Source organism: Cyanidioschyzon merolae, chromosome 16 (genome assembly GCF_000091205.1).
Source record: "Cyanidioschyzon merolae strain 10D DNA, chromosome 16, complete genome".
In the NCBI taxonomy this organism is placed as follows: domain Eukaryota; phylum Rhodophyta; class Bangiophyceae; order Cyanidiales; family Cyanidiaceae; genus Cyanidioschyzon; species Cyanidioschyzon merolae.
Window position 1 is genome coordinate 856,778 of NC_010142.1, and position 15,468 is coordinate 872,245.

At 55.0% G+C, this 15,468-nt stretch overlaps 4 protein-coding genes across 4 annotated transcripts, besides 3 other annotated features; 2 read left to right on the forward strand and 2 right to left on the reverse strand.

The window, feature by feature from the left end:
- Positions 1 to 258: 258 nt before the first annotated feature.
- Positions 259 to 1,896: a sequence feature (possible transcribed region).
- CYME_CMP343C (hypothetical protein) lies at positions 526 to 2,322 on the forward strand (the record flags this gene model as incomplete). The annotated part of the gene is made up of 1 exon (XM_005537906.1): positions 526 to 2,322. One exon carries the CDS (start codon positions 526 to 528, stop codon positions 2,320 to 2,322), a length of 1,797 nt encoding a protein of 598 aa, XP_005537963.1.
- Positions 2,323 to 2,621: 299 nt separating this feature from the next.
- Positions 2,622 to 3,948: a sequence feature (possible transcribed region).
- On the reverse strand, positions 2,641 to 5,937 carry CYME_CMP345C (valine--tRNA ligase, cytoplasmic; the record flags this gene model as incomplete). Its single annotated transcript, XM_005537907.1, has 1 exon — positions 2,641 to 5,937. The coding sequence occupies one exon, from the start codon at positions 5,935 to 5,937 to the stop codon at positions 2,641 to 2,643; it is 3,297 nt and encodes a 1,098-aa protein (XP_005537964.1).
- Positions 5,938 to 10,003: 4,066 nt separating this feature from the next.
- Positions 10,004 to 10,825, forward strand: CYME_CMP346C (hypothetical protein; the record flags this gene model as incomplete). Its single annotated transcript, XM_005537908.1, has 1 exon — positions 10,004 to 10,825. The coding sequence occupies one exon, from the start codon at positions 10,004 to 10,006 to the stop codon at positions 10,823 to 10,825; it is 822 nt and encodes a 273-aa protein (XP_005537965.1).
- A 654-nt stretch (positions 10,826 to 11,479) lies between these two features.
- Positions 11,480 to 11,782, reverse strand: CYME_CMP347C (similar to lipoic acid synthase; the record flags this gene model as incomplete). Its single annotated transcript, XM_005537909.1, has 1 exon — positions 11,480 to 11,782. The coding sequence occupies one exon, from the start codon at positions 11,780 to 11,782 to the stop codon at positions 11,480 to 11,482; it is 303 nt and encodes a 100-aa protein (XP_005537966.1).
- Positions 11,783 to 13,264: 1,482 nt separating this feature from the next.
- Positions 13,265 to 15,468: part of a sequence feature (repetitive element) that runs on past the window's edge.

A 15,468-nucleotide genomic window follows, 5' to 3' on the forward strand; every position in this document is an offset into this window, starting at 1 on the left:
TTCATCCTCCGGGAAGGTCCTCGCTTAAGGGTATCAAGCAGCGCGTTCATTTTTTGAAGAAACTAAAAATCCCAGGGATGAGCTGGGGTTTACTCATCAGAAGATCGAGATGGAGAAAAGCCAGCGAAGCGCTCCGGCGATAGAAGAGCACGGGGAGCTGATCGAGCAGCAAATGGCACAGACGGCACAAGTTCGAGGACTACTTGCATTGGTGGGTTCAACAACGGCAAGAAACGCATGGAGTTTGTGAACCGAGACTTTAACGCCGCTATCGATATCAGGAGATGTGCGGTGCTGGAGACGAGACCTCCAGAATAGACAAGAGTGAACTTTGTTGGACAGCCTCCAAAAATTGAACTATATGAGAAATAATTGGAACCAGTAGCTCGTGGCCGGTCGAAAATGGCTGGGAGGCGTCTGCACATCAGCTGGAGACGCTGTGTCTAGGGCGCGGTTTCTCGCCAATACTGTGCACGGCCAACGGCGACGTTCGACTTCTGAGGCGAGTTTGGTAGTGGTGGTATTATGTGGTGTTTCGTGACTGGACGGTGTGCTCCACTTTGGGGGGTTAACACAAACAGCACTTCGGTGACAGCTCGGTCTCGATGGAGGACGGCTGTCTGCGGCGGCCAGCAGCAGAGGTGCACAAGACGCACAAAGCTGGCATCGAGGCGTCCCTGCCGGGCTAGCGCTAGTGACCCGAACTTCTGGCGAGACGTGGCGCGCTCAGTGTCCGAGCAGGGCGAGCTGGCGACTTCGCGAGCTCCTGTGCGTCGAGAGCGACCTCCTCCGCAATGGGTGGCGCCGCCGCCCGGCTTTGAACTCGATACGAGCGGCGAAAGCAGTTCGACTTGGGCTTCATGGCGCGCGGCGGCAGAGGCAGCGCAAGCCGAGCAAGAGGCGGTGCAAGAGCGGCTTGAGCGTGGCGAACCTGTGCGTGATATGACCGCTGAACGAAACTTCTGGCGGAGCGCAGCGGCTGAACTAGGCGCACCGTTGGACCCCGGCAGAACGGCAGCCGAGCTACGCACTGCAGCAGGCGGGTTGGCGGAGCGTCCTTCGGAGCATAATCGCAGCGAAGAGATTGGGAGCATCGATTCGAACATTCCTGAATCGGATGAGGAGTGGGACCCCGACACCTCCTGGATGCAAATGTATGCGTCAGACGCTGTTGAATTCGTTTCGGGAACCGAATCTGCTGATGATAATCTTCAAGGGACACTTTGGGGCGCCGCTCTGGGATCCGAGCAAGCAGCACGCGAACGTTCATCCACATCCTTGCAGTCGTTATCCGCAGAATGGGACACGAAGGAGCGCATTCCTGATTCCGGGGCAGAAGCTGCAGACGAGGAGGAAACCTTGGAGCCGCGCGATCCGAAGAAGGAGACAGCATTCTGGCGGGGTGCGGCCCAGGAGCTGCTTGGGGCATCCACGGGAGCTACGTCGGATGCGTTCGCGACTCGCTCGACCACGTCGCACAGCGCAGACGGGAGTGCCACGCAGGACTCCGAAGAGGAAACCTGGGAGCCGCGCGATCCGAAGAAGGAGACAGCATTCTGGCGGGGTGCGGCCCAGGAGCTGCTTGGGGCATCCACGGGAGCTACGTCGGATGCGTTCGCGACTCGCTCGACCACGTCGCACAGCGCAGACGGGAGTGCCACGCAGGACTCCGAAGAGGAAACCTGGGAGCCGCGCGATCCGAAGAAGGAGACAGCATTCTGGCGGGGTGCGGCCCAGGAGCTGCTTGGGGCATCCACGGGAGCTACGTCGGATGCGTTCGCGACTCGCTCGACCACGTCGCACAGCGCAGACGGGAGTGCCACGCAGGACTCCGAAGAGGAAACCTGGGAGCCGCGCGATCCGAAGAAGGAGACAGCATTCTGGCGGGGTGCGGCTCAAGACATCATCGAGAGCCTTCCGACACAAATCGAACTCGGTGTGGATGCACAGTCAAGCGCCAGCACTCCCGCCGTTCCCGATGCGCATGCCGGAACTGGTGATCCCGACGTTACAGCCGAAGAGCCCGTAGGCCCAGCTGAAGCCTGGGCTGCCTGGCGTGCCGCCCGAGCTTCTTCTAAGAACGTGTCCGCTTTACCCGCTCCTGTGGCTGAGACGCACCCAGAACCTCTTTCTGAAACAGAGATCTGGATTCAGTGGCGAGAACAGCAAAGAAAAACCTGGGCAGGAGCCCTCAACGACCTGAACCGTAACCGTCCGCGAGAACAGCAAGTTGCGCGACCCGAGAAAAGCACCGTTGATCGCTGGCGCCATGTTGCCGCAGAACTATCACAAGACAGCCCACAAAGCGAGGAGAACTCATAAGCAACTTGCAACTGGGAATCTTTACGTATCGAGGCCGCTGAACAAGTCCTACCGAGGGCATCCATCCCTCACGAGCAGCGCTGTGCGGATCACGCACTCCCCGCGATCACGCATGGCACGCATCGAGGGCTGCCCGCATCGCCACTGCCGCGCGTGCTGCGTGTTGCACCGAACGCGCATGGCACGTCGTTTCCGTGCGTAGCCGGGCGCTGTGAACTCCAATGTCCATGATTGCCTCTGATGATTACGATCTTCAGATAAGGATGCGTGTTGGCCGCCATCGGAGGCATTCGACTCCCGTGGAAAGACCAGAATTTTTTAGCTCCACTGTGAGAAACGTTCCAGCGCTTCGGTTAACTGCGCGATTTCCTGCTCATAGCGATTCAGGTTTTGCACGGTGCGCTCTCGAACGGATTCCGGTACGCGTTCATCATAGTTTTGAAGTTGTTCCCTAAAACGCTGTGCGCTTCGCTCAGCTTCAGCGAGCTTCGCCTGCGCTTTCGCCTTTTCGACTTGCACATCAACAAGACCGGCAAGATGCAGGTAAATACAGATCTGGGGAGTGACCAACTGCACACCGCATTGTTTCACTTCGGACGGCGGGTCTGCTTGCACGTTAACAGTGCCACAGAGCGCCAGCGTCCGTACAAGTGGAGCGCAGACCGCATCACCGCCGACAATCCATACCTGCGGGCGAGCAGTCTTCTTCACTTGGTACAGAGTCCGAAGCGAACGGATGCCGCGAACAATGAGCATCGCCTGCTGGACGAGCTCCTCAGCGGCCTCGTCGCGGGAGCCGCCTTCCGGATACGACGCAGTCATGATCGAGGGCGCTCTTTTCGGTAAAGGCAGACGCTGGTACAGTTCCTCGGTAACGAATGGCATCATGGGGTGCAGGAGGCGAAGGCCCTGGTCGAGACACTCCAGCAGTACTCGGCGCGCCACCGAGGCGTCACTGGTTGCCGTCGCATCCGCGGGCGCATCCTCGGCGCCGTACACTCGCGGCTTGATTGCTTCTAGATACACGTCACACAGTTCGTAGAGCCAGAAATGATGCAGTGCCTGAACTGCTTCAGCAAACTCGTAGCTGGAGAGCGCTTGATGGCATTGCATTGCACAGTGCGCAAGACGCGAGAGAATCCATCGATCCTCGAGTGCTAGCGCGGCATCCTTGTAGACAAGTGCTTCCGCTCCGCTGTCATCGGAGGCATTCGGCAGTTGTCGATGCGCAGGCTGGCCGGCCATGTCCTTGTCCGCGACATGTAACAGGCCGAGGGCAAATCGCACGGCATTCCATAGCTTGTTGCAGAAATGACGATACGCAACAACTCGTGCAACATCAAGGTTGATATCGCGGCCTTGCAACGTATACGCAAGCAGTCCAAATCGAAGCGCGTCCGTTCCACACTCGGGTATTCCCTGTTCACCGTACTCAAGCCGCTGCATCTTGCGCGCCTTCTCGACCTCGCGTGGATCCAGATTTCCACTGAGTAACTTTGCGTGCAGCTGCTCCAGCGTAGCGCCCTCGATGACCTCAAGCGGGTCGATAACATTTCCCAACGATTTCGACATTTTGCGGCCGTACTTGTCCCGTACAAGGGCGTGCAGGTAAACTGTAGAAAAGGGTAGCTTACCAGTGAGCTCTAAGCCCAGCATCACCATTCGCGCCACCCAGAAAAACAGGATATCGTGACCGGTCTCCAGAAGCGTCGTCGGGTAAAACGCGTGCATTTCCCTGTTGACAGGTGAGGTATCCGGCCAACCGAATACCGAGAACGGAAACAATCCCGATGAGAACCAGGTATCGAGGACGTCCTCGTCCTGCTCTAGCGACTCCCGATAGGCAGGTGGAGCTCTCTGACGAGCCTCTTCGACGTTACGCGCAACAATCCACTCCTCGGCACCAGTGTCAACGTTTGTATACCGCCAAGCGGGAATACGATGGCCCCACCATAGTTGGCGCGAAACACACCAGTCATGGATGTTTTCCAACCAGCGATTCCAAGTAGCGCGGTGGAATTCCGGCAGGATTGTGAGCTGTCCCTCGTCGGCAGCTCGAACCGCTTCGCGTGCCATGTGGTCGCATTTCACCCACCACTGCGGTTTGAGCATCGGCTCGATAATGTCGTGTGTACGTGAACAGAGCGCGAGTCGCATAGCGTGGCTCTCTTTTCCGCGCAGATACCCTCGTTCAGCGAGCGCCCGCTCGACCTGAACGCGGGCCTCATAGCGCATCAGGCCAGAAAACGCTCCAGCGTGCTCGTTGAGGTGACCTTCGTCATCAAAAATAACGATGAACGGTAATCCGTGGCGCAGACCGCACTCGTAATCGTTCGGATCATGCGCTGGAGTGACCTTCACACATCCAGTTCCGAAGCTCATATCCACGAGCTGTGCGTCCGCAATGACCCGCAGCTCGCGATCGGGAAGAAACGGATGCACCAGCTGGGCGCCAACGAGGTCTCGGTATCGTGGATCCTCCGGATGAACGGCAACGGCAACGTCGCCCAACATGGTCTCCAGTCGAGTGGTGGCTACCACCAGCTCATGGATACCGCCCGGTACAGGTTCCTTCAACGGGTACGCAAACCGGGTCAAGACCCCTACCTCTACCTCGCCATCATGGCCGGGCACTCGCAGCAGCTCTCGGCCCGGAATATCCACGTATTCTACTTCGATATCACTGAGCGCTGTTCGCAGTCGGCAGCACCAGTTCACAAGTCGGGTTCCTCGGTAGATGAGACCACGCTCGTACAGACGAACAAACGCCTCCACTACAGCCTTTGACAATTGTTCGTTCATGGTGAACTGTTCACGGCTCCAGTCGACTGAGACGCCTAAGCGACGGAGCTGATCGCAGATCCGGCCTCCGTATTCCTCTTTGTAGGCCCAGACGTAGCGCACAAAGTCGTCGCGCCCCAGATCGTGTCGGGTCAGGTTGCGCTCTCGCATGAGTTTTCTTTCGACAACTGTTTGAGTGGCAATACCAGCATGGTCTGTTCCCGGAACCCAAAGCGCAACGTGGCCTCTCATTCGATGCCAGCGGGTCAAGCAATCCTGGATCGCACACATCAGGGTGTGCCCCAGGTGCAGTGTTCCAGTGACATTTGGCGGAGGCATGACCATGACGAAGCGTCTGCTAGGGTCTGGCTCGGAAAGCGCTTGCTCCGTCTGCGCGGTAAAGAATCCTTGTGCTTCCCACCAGTCGTACCAGGCGGCCTCTACGGATCGCGGGTAATATGCCGGGGACATGGGTTTCTTGAGAAGCGTTTTGTAGGCGCCCTTTGGTGTATGGTCGATGTATTCGGGTGGCAACTGCTTCGATGAAGAGCCAGTATCATCATTGTCGTTGGTGGTACTCGCTGAACTCTTGTTTGCTCGCGCCCCAGTTGCCGCCTGAGTCGCACTCGCAGCGCCCAGGTTCGCTTCAGCAATCACTGAGCGTGCTTGTGCTTTCAACGCTTTCTGCTCGGCTTTTTCTAACAGTTTCGCCAGCTTCTTCTGTTTCGCCTTGGGGAGTAGTGCCCGTTCCTCAGCAGTCATCGCTCTATACTGCTCTAGCGTGACATCTTGGCCAGTGGCAGCGGCGCTCTCTCCGGTCGCGTCGAGCGTCATGCGCAGTTTTCCGCTATTGAAACCCCGGAGTACGCTTTAGACGAAACAGGCTTGAGAAATTGAGTTTCCACTCGCAATGCGTACAGCGCAGTCCAGATCAGGCTTTCCTACTGGGCAGCTGCCTGGCACTATACATGCAGCAGGAAGCTATGCCAAAAACGTTCTATGAGGCTACTTTCCGCGCTGGCGCGGTGTCGAGGCGGTGTCCAGCTGTCCGTAATATTCCTAGTTGTACTGTTTTCATCGGAGCCGCTGCTTGGCCTGAGCCACGCTAATGTCAGAAAAATCGTACACCGACTATTCACTATGTTCCTAACTTTCATATTTTCCAGCTTTTTCGGAGTTGAAGACTATCAACATTCCAAGTGCAGCATCCAAGACTTGCCCACTCAAGCGTCGTTTCGGGTTTTCGGTCGTCTTTTCCGAGTGGTTGCCTCGAAGCTTCGCCGCTAGTATTCAAGACAACACCGGAATCAAGTTGATCCGCCATGCCCACGGTCAAGGTTTCTTAGAATTACAGGACCCATAACCCAATATATACATGCATGCTTCCAATTCTCTCCTTTTCTAACGTGCAGCATGCTCAAAGCACGCGTTCTCCGAGTTTTCGATCTTTCTTTCTCAAGTTGAACGGTGAAGACACCAACTCGTGTCGCTTGATGTATAAGCGAAATGAATCGACATTGTCCCTTGACGCTCTGTTCACAAGCACATCCAAAAAGTTAATTCAAATTATTTTCTCAAACAATCAATTCCGTTCGAAAGAAACATCCTTCTTCCGACGTGGGTATCGACGTAATCGCATTCCACAAAAGTATGATTTCTCACATGGGATTTGCTCCCAGAGGCTCACGTCTCTTCTCTGGGGATCGAGCAGGTTCTTGGACTCGGACTTGAGCCATCGCAGCGATCGCTTCCTGCGGGGCGTGTATCACCGTTTTGCCCGATGAGAGTGTAGACGCAACGAAATTTCTCGGCGTGTGTTTGAGCCTCGATTCTCTGCAAGGTAATAGGTTCATCAAGGAAAAGCTGACGTTTCACATATCCTCGATCCAATAGAGCCGCCTGCGTTTGGGCGTGCAACGGACAATGTACTCGCCGAGCGCATCGCCCAGAAGAGGCGGATGCTCGTATGGTACTGCACCGAGCACCAAGACGGGGGCGCGCATCAAGCGATGCCTTCTGCACTCGTCCAGAGCATGAACCAAGCGATGAAGCAGGCGTCAACGCGCCATAGAGCAGCCTTCCGCGGCGGCGAGTTGATGCACGTGCTTGAAAACATGACCGAAGTGATGTGCCACCGCCGTAAAGGGTGTACCGAGGTTGCGCGCGAAGGAGATCCGAATGGTAAGCGGAGCTTAGATGATACCCTGCGCCTTTTGCATGGAAAGCGTTGACGAAGCCTGAACCAGCGTAGCAGGCACGATCTTGGTGCCATCAACATCTGTCGAGTGATGGTGACGAAGCTGGAGGAGCAGGCGAGACCAGTGGATTCTACGTGGGAAACGAGTTAGAAAAAACCCTGCAAATGCTATTGTGGATAATGGGTTACAGAGAGCGAAACTTTAGAATGTACGCCCTTGCTGGATGGCCCGTTCCATTTGATGCTGACATAGGTGTAAGCTGGGGCGCGCGCTCCATCACGCCTCGCGTGCTTCCCGCTCGACGTGACGGCATCGTTAGTGCTGGACTTGTTCTTCAAGTCTTGAGTACCGTATGCGCTTCAGTCGCTGCATTAGTGGAACAGTGCGGTTCTTTCCGCTAATCTGAAACTGCTACGTATGCGGTCCCAGTTTGACGACTTGTTCCCGAGGTATGAGCGGAACCCTCGTCATGCACGTAACTCGATTCGAATTATCAAAAGTTTTGGAATTTCTTTTCGACAAATCCGAAAAGGGTCATCGTATTGACACCATATAAAATGCTACGTGTTTCCATTGTGAAAGCGGCGGTCTGGGCTCCATCTTGTTCGTATCCTTTCACACTGTCACCGGCAGCTGCTGCCGATTGGCGCTCTCTAGAAAAGGCGGCCGTCGTGGCAGCAGGGTAGAGCACACTTGTGTCGTCGGCAAGGCTGGTTGCACCGGTTCCCGATTATGAGGAATTTGGCGCCGTCCATCATCCGTAGGTAATCTCCTGAATGCGTCCCAGGAAATCCGCGGGAGCGGCACCCGCGGGAACGCATTCGGTTCTCGCACCAGAATCCCGAGGTCATCGCTGCATACAAGGATCGCACAAAATGGTAATGACGCACTGATTTTTCGGTCTTCACCTGCTGCTTTTCTGTGGACCGGCTCTTAAGCGCGCCGTGGAGATTTTTCACGAGAAAAGAGGGCAACCCTGCGTCGTGCATGGCATCCGGGGCTGACTTTTGTCCTTGGTGGAAGGCATTTTTAAACATTCTCGCTATCGCTACTCGCAGGGTGTAACGATAGAAGGCTTGCGTGTTGCAGCTTTACTGTCGGACTCGATTTCTCCCAGAGCCTCGTTCGAAACGAGATATTGTGCTCGGTGCCCGCAGGCGATGCGGAAAAAGGGCCTCACTGGGCACTTGCACTGGCACGCTTCCCAGCAGGGCGCAACGCTCGGCATTGTACGAGCACCGGTATTTAGGATCGGTCACAACAGAGGTTGCTGCGATGTCTCGCAAGTGACCTGAACACCATAGTGCCTCGCCTTTTCTCTAGGTTGGCTACAGAAGAAGAATGACTCGCTAAGATCATCGAGCAGCTGCCAGCCCAAAGGTTACCCTACGATCTGTTGCCTGCTTACATTGCCTATGATCAGCGAATACGAAGAATTGAGTTTTCGGGGCTCGTCGCAGCTCTCGGTCCCGCATTCTCATGCATGGGCCTGGATCAGCAGCTCTTCAGATGAATGGATCGCGACGCGGTCGCGTCCTCTACCAGAAATCAGGCAATACTGATCGATCAGCGGACCCCAGCGAGCGCTCTGTGGATCGGTTAGTCAGACAGACTCACTGGTCGATTGTGTCGCGCGATGCTGCTCGCGATTCGTGCGGGTCATCACGCATCGCGAGTGCGTGCAGCTCCATGAAAGGCGAACTCTCCGCCAGGCTTCTAGAATGTATATAGAAACAGAACGCCCGTCTAACCGCTATCGTGACCAGGGTGTATTCCAGATCTCACCACGTAGAGGTGCTCTGACATTTGGTACGCCATGTACATGACATGCATTGAAAACTACCGTATTGCAACTTGCCAGCTACCTGTGCAAAGCTGTATGTGTATCCGTTGATCGCACTGGCACGAGGTATCCGACCTCGTCCGTATCGACGACACGCCAATGCTGCCGATCTTCAGCAAAGGGACGACAGCTCCTCCATAGACGCTTCCGGGTCTCATGGTACCTATCACCTCAAACTTGCACGCAGCAGACACCATATCTAGCGGTACGTCGCGCCCTGAGTCTATAACGGGTCCCAGTGCTTTTGTCATGCTGTGTCGATGAGTTTATCCAATGCCCCCAGACGCGCGAATATGATTACAGAACATAATATAGCGCACAGTCTCTCCAAACACGATTACGTACGCGGACACACACACACATAGAAGATTCACCAACTCCTGCGCATCGTGCCTGTCGTGAATATAGAGCCTACACAAATCCAGAGTGGCTGCATCCCTCGTGGGCGATGGAGACGCCTGCAGCGTCGCCTGCCTATGCTTCTACAGAAAAACGAGACAATCCTGTCCCAGGTGCGGCACGCGCGATCCCGACGGGATCGCAGCGCTCCGTGCCTCGCGAACCCTTGACTGCAGCAGCAGCAGCAGCAGGTGGCTGGCAGAGCGGGACATGCGCACGGACGCCGTCCATGCGTGAGCTCCCGACGGCGCGCGCTCCTCGGATCGCTCGGATCCGCAAGCGGCATGTGTGCTGCACCTGAGGCAGGCACGCAGATTGCCTGCCGTTTTGGGATTGCAGCTCGAGGTTTGTCGCTTAGCAGCACGACGAACCGCAAGTCTTATCGTTGTGCACTATAGTACACAGCTAGAAACTTTAGCTTCAGGAGTAGTACTGGTGTTGAGTAGTTAAGGCACTGGCAATGGTTTTTGTGAACGTCAACGCCGCGTCACTGCAAACAGGTCGCTTTCTGGGTCGCGCCCTGCATCGTCGCCGCTTTTGCGAAGCGCGATCGCGCTCACCGCTCGGAACGCTTATGGTAATGCCGCCTGTTTCGAGGCGGGCGTTTTTAGCTGCTTTTGCTGCTGGCGTTACTGGGATTGTCTTGGCACGGGCTTCACCGAGCTGGGCTGACGGTGCTGTCTCGCGGGCAACTCGAGAACGCGCCCGTGGCCAGTACGGTCCACGGGTGCTTGCGACGCAGGCTATTATAGACAGGATAGAGCAGGCGGCGAACGCTGGGAACCTGGAACTCGTCGCGGCTCTGACTGCAAACCCGAAGAAAATATCAAAAAAGGAACGGAAAGAACTGGAGTCTCTGGACGGTTTTGGGGCGCTCTACGCGGAGCGGAACGCGTTCTTGCTTCTGAAAGGTGCAGTTCGGGGCGACCGAGTACGAGAGCCTGAGATGGATCGTGTTGTTGATCGGCTTTTCGCCACTGCAGACGAGATCTACCAGGCAGCGCGGATTGGAAACCGGGATAAGGTGATCCGAAGCGCGAGGAACTTGCCGCTCTACTTGAACTCTGTGATAACGGTTGCAGAAGTGAACCCTCGCGGCCCGGACGCTGCTCCAGGACAGGCATTCAGCAGCGATTTCGACTGGAGACGTGGTCGGGTTGCGATGCACTTAGAGGAGTCCGCCGCCAAGGGCTCGTCTGAGATGGCAGCGCAACCGGTGGTGTCGAAACCGTCTGCGCCTGCGCCTGCGCCTGCGCCAGAAGTATCCGCCGTCGGATCATGAGCACCAGGGGTAGCGCATACACAACAGAAGAGCGCGTTTGACAGGTTCGCGGTTTCAACTGGAGTGAAACGTTAGCATAAATAATTCATCGCTGTTGGAAAGCTCTCTGTGTTGGGGTTTATATATCCCATCAGTTTCAGGACGAATCGCGCTCTAAAGCGAATGATTCCAGACGTTGCATGCTCCTCAAGTGAACTTGTCATCAAAACTCGAGGCTTGCATCGAGCACAATGCTTGTCTCTTTTGTAGAAACACACACTGAAGCGTCGAAGAGCGCACGCTTCATCGTCACCAGAAAAACCGGTACTATCAGGCGTCGCGAACGCAAACTTCCCGTCCGTTCCAAACTGGTCTGCACCACCGTTCGAGGATTCCAGAGCATCGCGCCTTCAGCCCTGCGAAGAGTTCATGACTTGCGACCCGCATCACATCCTGGACGGGTACAATGGGCCTCCATTCGAGAAACCCTCCACATCGATTCGAAACATCAGGGCTTGTGTGTGCGCCATATTACAACCTGTTCCTTCTCTTGATCTGCATGTCCATGCTTTTGGGTGTCCGTGCAACGCTCGCCGGCTGCCGCCGTAATGCTATCCAGATTCACAAACAAAACTATGTAAATCAAACCAAAATCTCCAACCAAAGCGCGGATGCTCATCTCACGTATGCCAGGGCCTCAGTCGCACTGTGCGCGCCTGAATGCTGCAGCAGCGGCAGCAGCCGTTGCCCGGCAAAGTCGGAAACGAGACACTCCACGAAGAGTGGCCGGTTCGTCGGAGGCATCTGTTGTGCATCCTGATCAGAAGAAACCCTAGTAGACTGTGGACGCAACTGCTTCAAATACTGGACCGTGCGCGCAAAGTCCGCTGCGCCCCCATCCGGTAAATCATCACGATCGACGCTTGTGAGAACAACGTCGTCAATATCCCAACTCGCAACCTCTGCAGCCACATTCATGGGCTCCTCAGGATCTGGTGGTCCTGGTCGAGCTGCAGTTTTCACAGCACAGAATCGGCATCCTCGAGTGCAAGTATCTCCGAGCAGCACGATGGTAGCGGCGGCGTGCTCCCCGTTCCAACATTCCCCAATATTGGGGCATTGGGCCTCCTCGCAAACTGTGGACAGTTTTCTCGCTCGGAGACTCTCCCGCAGACGAAGAAAGCGTGAGTCCGGACGGAGTGCTGCAACAGCAGGCACTCGAAACCATTCTGGGCGATTCGCTGGTTGTGGCGCTCCCACCCGAGGGTACGCGGTACCACCACTGTCCGCGTGTGCAGGAGAGCGCTCGCATGGCGTGGCACGCGCTACTGGCACAGTACGCCGCTTCAAGCCCCGATTTGGTGCAGTCCGGCTTGGCTGTGGCAGGGCATTACGAAAGCGGGAAGACACGAACCATGTGGATTTCGAAGCTGTCGCTGTGCGATATCGCCAGGTTTGGGCGAGAAAGCCGAGGCACGCCTCTCGAGGCTCTGCGTTCAACGTTCCGCTCAGCGCTACCTGGGCAGACTGACGGTCGGGGTCGACTCGAACCACGTTCGATGGTGCTTCTATCTGCAAACGTGCCGCTTCGACGCAACCAGACCTAAGCGGTAGCGGCTCGTCGGGCGAGGTGCCCACCACGACACCCCCAAGTCTTTGACCTCGCTGGTACGAGCGGCTCGAGCCGGTTCAACTGTTCGCCCCCTAGAGCCCAGACGCCACTAACAGTTCGGCTCCTGGTGGTAAAAGATTGCTTGACTTTGCTGAGCCCCGAACAGCACTGTATCTCCCAACAGCGCAGTAGATAGCTCGCATAAGAACGGGTATGTGTCGTTGGAGCGCAAGTGCGTCCAAGGTTTCATTTGGTGTCCGGTTCGCCATCGTCGCACCTGCGCTGCAGTACTCTGGCGCTTGCAGTGCATTTGAAAACGGTACATTGAGCATTGGAGTTGCCCTAGATCAGTGCACTCTTGGGCACAGAGCAGGGACACGCTTCGACTGCGGCTCGTGTTCCATGTGGATGCAGCGCATTTGAAAACGGTACATTGAACACTGGAGTTGCCCTAGATCAGTGCACTCTTGGGCACAGAGCAGGGACACGCTTCGACTGCGGCTCGTGTTCCATGTGGATGCAGTGCATTTGAAAACGTTTCCAATGTATTCTCGAGCGGCGGAGCTCGTCGTGTTGGGATCGTTCCCAACGGCTCGGGGCTCGATGCAGTCGTTGGAAAGCGTGACGTTCGTGCACGCGTCCGCACCGAAACTGAAAATAGGGATGACCTAAACGAAAATTGACGCTCTCTCATGTAATCCAAATTCGGAGCTGAATTCAAAGACCAGAACCGAATGCTTCTGAACCAGCAGCTACAGGGCATTGGAGGAAACGCACATTCGAGCGACGCACAAGAACCCCGGACACAACCCCGTTCGCCGCGATCCACGTATGATCCGTACCCCAGTTCGAACGGATGCCCTATGTGGTACGGCAACGCCGTTCTGTCTCCGTGACGCAACTGTACCGAAGGTAAAGACGCTATTGCGGATGACTAGGGCAGGCATTAGGTGTGCGATAGAACGCATGAAACGACCAGAAAATCCGAGAAGAAGTTTCGGTAATGTGACTTGGGAGTAGGGTGTTTGATGGATACTTCAAAGCGCACTGAAAAACAAATAAAAAAGAAAGAAAAGAAAAAGCGCACAGTCGGAGAACGCTGGCCTAAGTAAACGTCTTGTCAATGAAAAAAGAATCCCGCTCGGTGAGCGCATCAGGGAGATCGGGCAGTCAACTGACAAGACGCGCATGTCGCCGTTGAAGAGAAAAGCGATCCTGATCAGGTGCGTGTTCTACCGGAACAAGTTGGATTTCCGTTGGAGTTTTACAAAAAAGCAGTTTTTCATTTCATTTGTGCTTCAAACCTCAAACAAGTCTAGTCCAGAGTTTTTTCGCAGTATATAACAAAAGCGTTCGAAGAGCGTTCTTTTTCGAAAAAATAAAAAGGAAAGCTATGAAAAGCAAGTCGACGATCCTGGAAGCCCAGTTTCGCCGGCTGCCAGAAAAAAAACAGAAAAACAGTGCCAAGTCCAGAAGAAAAGGAAGAGAAGAAGAACCGAAAGGGGGATACCCTACGTCGAAGGCCGCAAGAAAGGCAACTGCACGACGAGAAGGCGGTGAAAGCCTTTCTTCTTGGACATATCAAGGATCCCTGCAGGGAAAAGTTGCGAGACGCTATCGGAAAACTTGTCGACTCGTACTCCAAGAGTATTGTCAAGGCGTCGTCAGGACCGATGCATTTGGCCAGGGAGACGTATCGCGACGTGACGCACATGGAAACAGTCGAGATGCCGGACGAGTCGTTCGACATGACCCTTATTCGATACCTGATGCTTGGTACAGAAAAAGCGCAGAAGGAAAATGAGCTTGTGCATGCCCTCAACGAAAACTTCGCGGAATTCTGCTTCGAGGGTACCAGAGACGGGGGTGACTCGGATATTTACGACTATGGGGCGATGAAGTACCTCACGAATCTGAAGAACCGTTTGACAACGAACCTCGAACGTTTCATGACACGCGCAGTGTTTGCACTCTACCCGGGCCAATCTCGCAATGGAAAATGGACGATTATCAGTGGCATCACGAGAGATCGCAAGCGTGAAGATGAGGTCGAATTTGTCGATAAGAAGGCATCTAATGAGAGCACAAATGAAGCTTCTGTAATCCGTGCGGTTATACAAGAGCACCGCGCAGTTTTGGGCTGGCGAATCCAGCAGACAAGCTATCAGAGTTGAAAAAAGATACGGAGACATACTATCGCCTCATCCTGCGCGATTTCGTGTTTTTGGATCGAGAATTCGAACGCAAGGCGGAGATGAAGCTGAGCGAGGAAAAAATGAAGAGTGGGAGAGACGGAAGGCTTTCCTAATGGGGAAGCGCTTCAACATGGTTCCAGTGTGCAACATCAAGTCACATTTTGTGACTATCGACTCCAGCGTCCTTCATGGCATCATGAGGGAGATCAGTCCGGAGTTCAATGTTAGCAGGGAGGACTTCAACGGTGAAAACCGGGAGACGTACTGGAAGAATATCTTCGACTTCAAGCGTCTCAAAGCCAGCAAGCAAAAGGTATTCACTGAGATGATCGAAACCAATGGAGTAGACATGTGTATACACTATCGGCGGTTGAAGAGAGATCGTCCAGTCCTGCCCTCAGCGAAGCATGAAGATGAGAAGGGGGCGGATCCTGCGACGCAGGAAGTGCAGGATAACGACTTCGTCGCTGGCGCGGACTCCGGAAACACAAATATCATAACCATCGCAGCACCGAAGCTTGCGGAAGATGGTGCTGACGGCAACTTACGTCAGAAAGACATGCGTCCTTTAAGGTTCTCGAGAGCGAGATACTATTGAGAATCTGGAATCATGAATGCGAGGAAGAAAACTGAGAAGTGGAATTCAGGAATGAAGGATCACCTGGAAGCTTTGAGCGAGGTGACGAGCCGAGGAGCAGACTTTGAAGCTTTTCGGGAGTTCATGGATGTTCGCGTTGCTCATTGGGATGCGCTGTAGGAGGAGTATACAAAGCCCCGGTCGCCTCGTTTGCGAATGAATTCGTATTGTGGGAAGCAGCGGGCGTTCGCGAATTTTTCAATGAGTTGAGTGCCCTGAA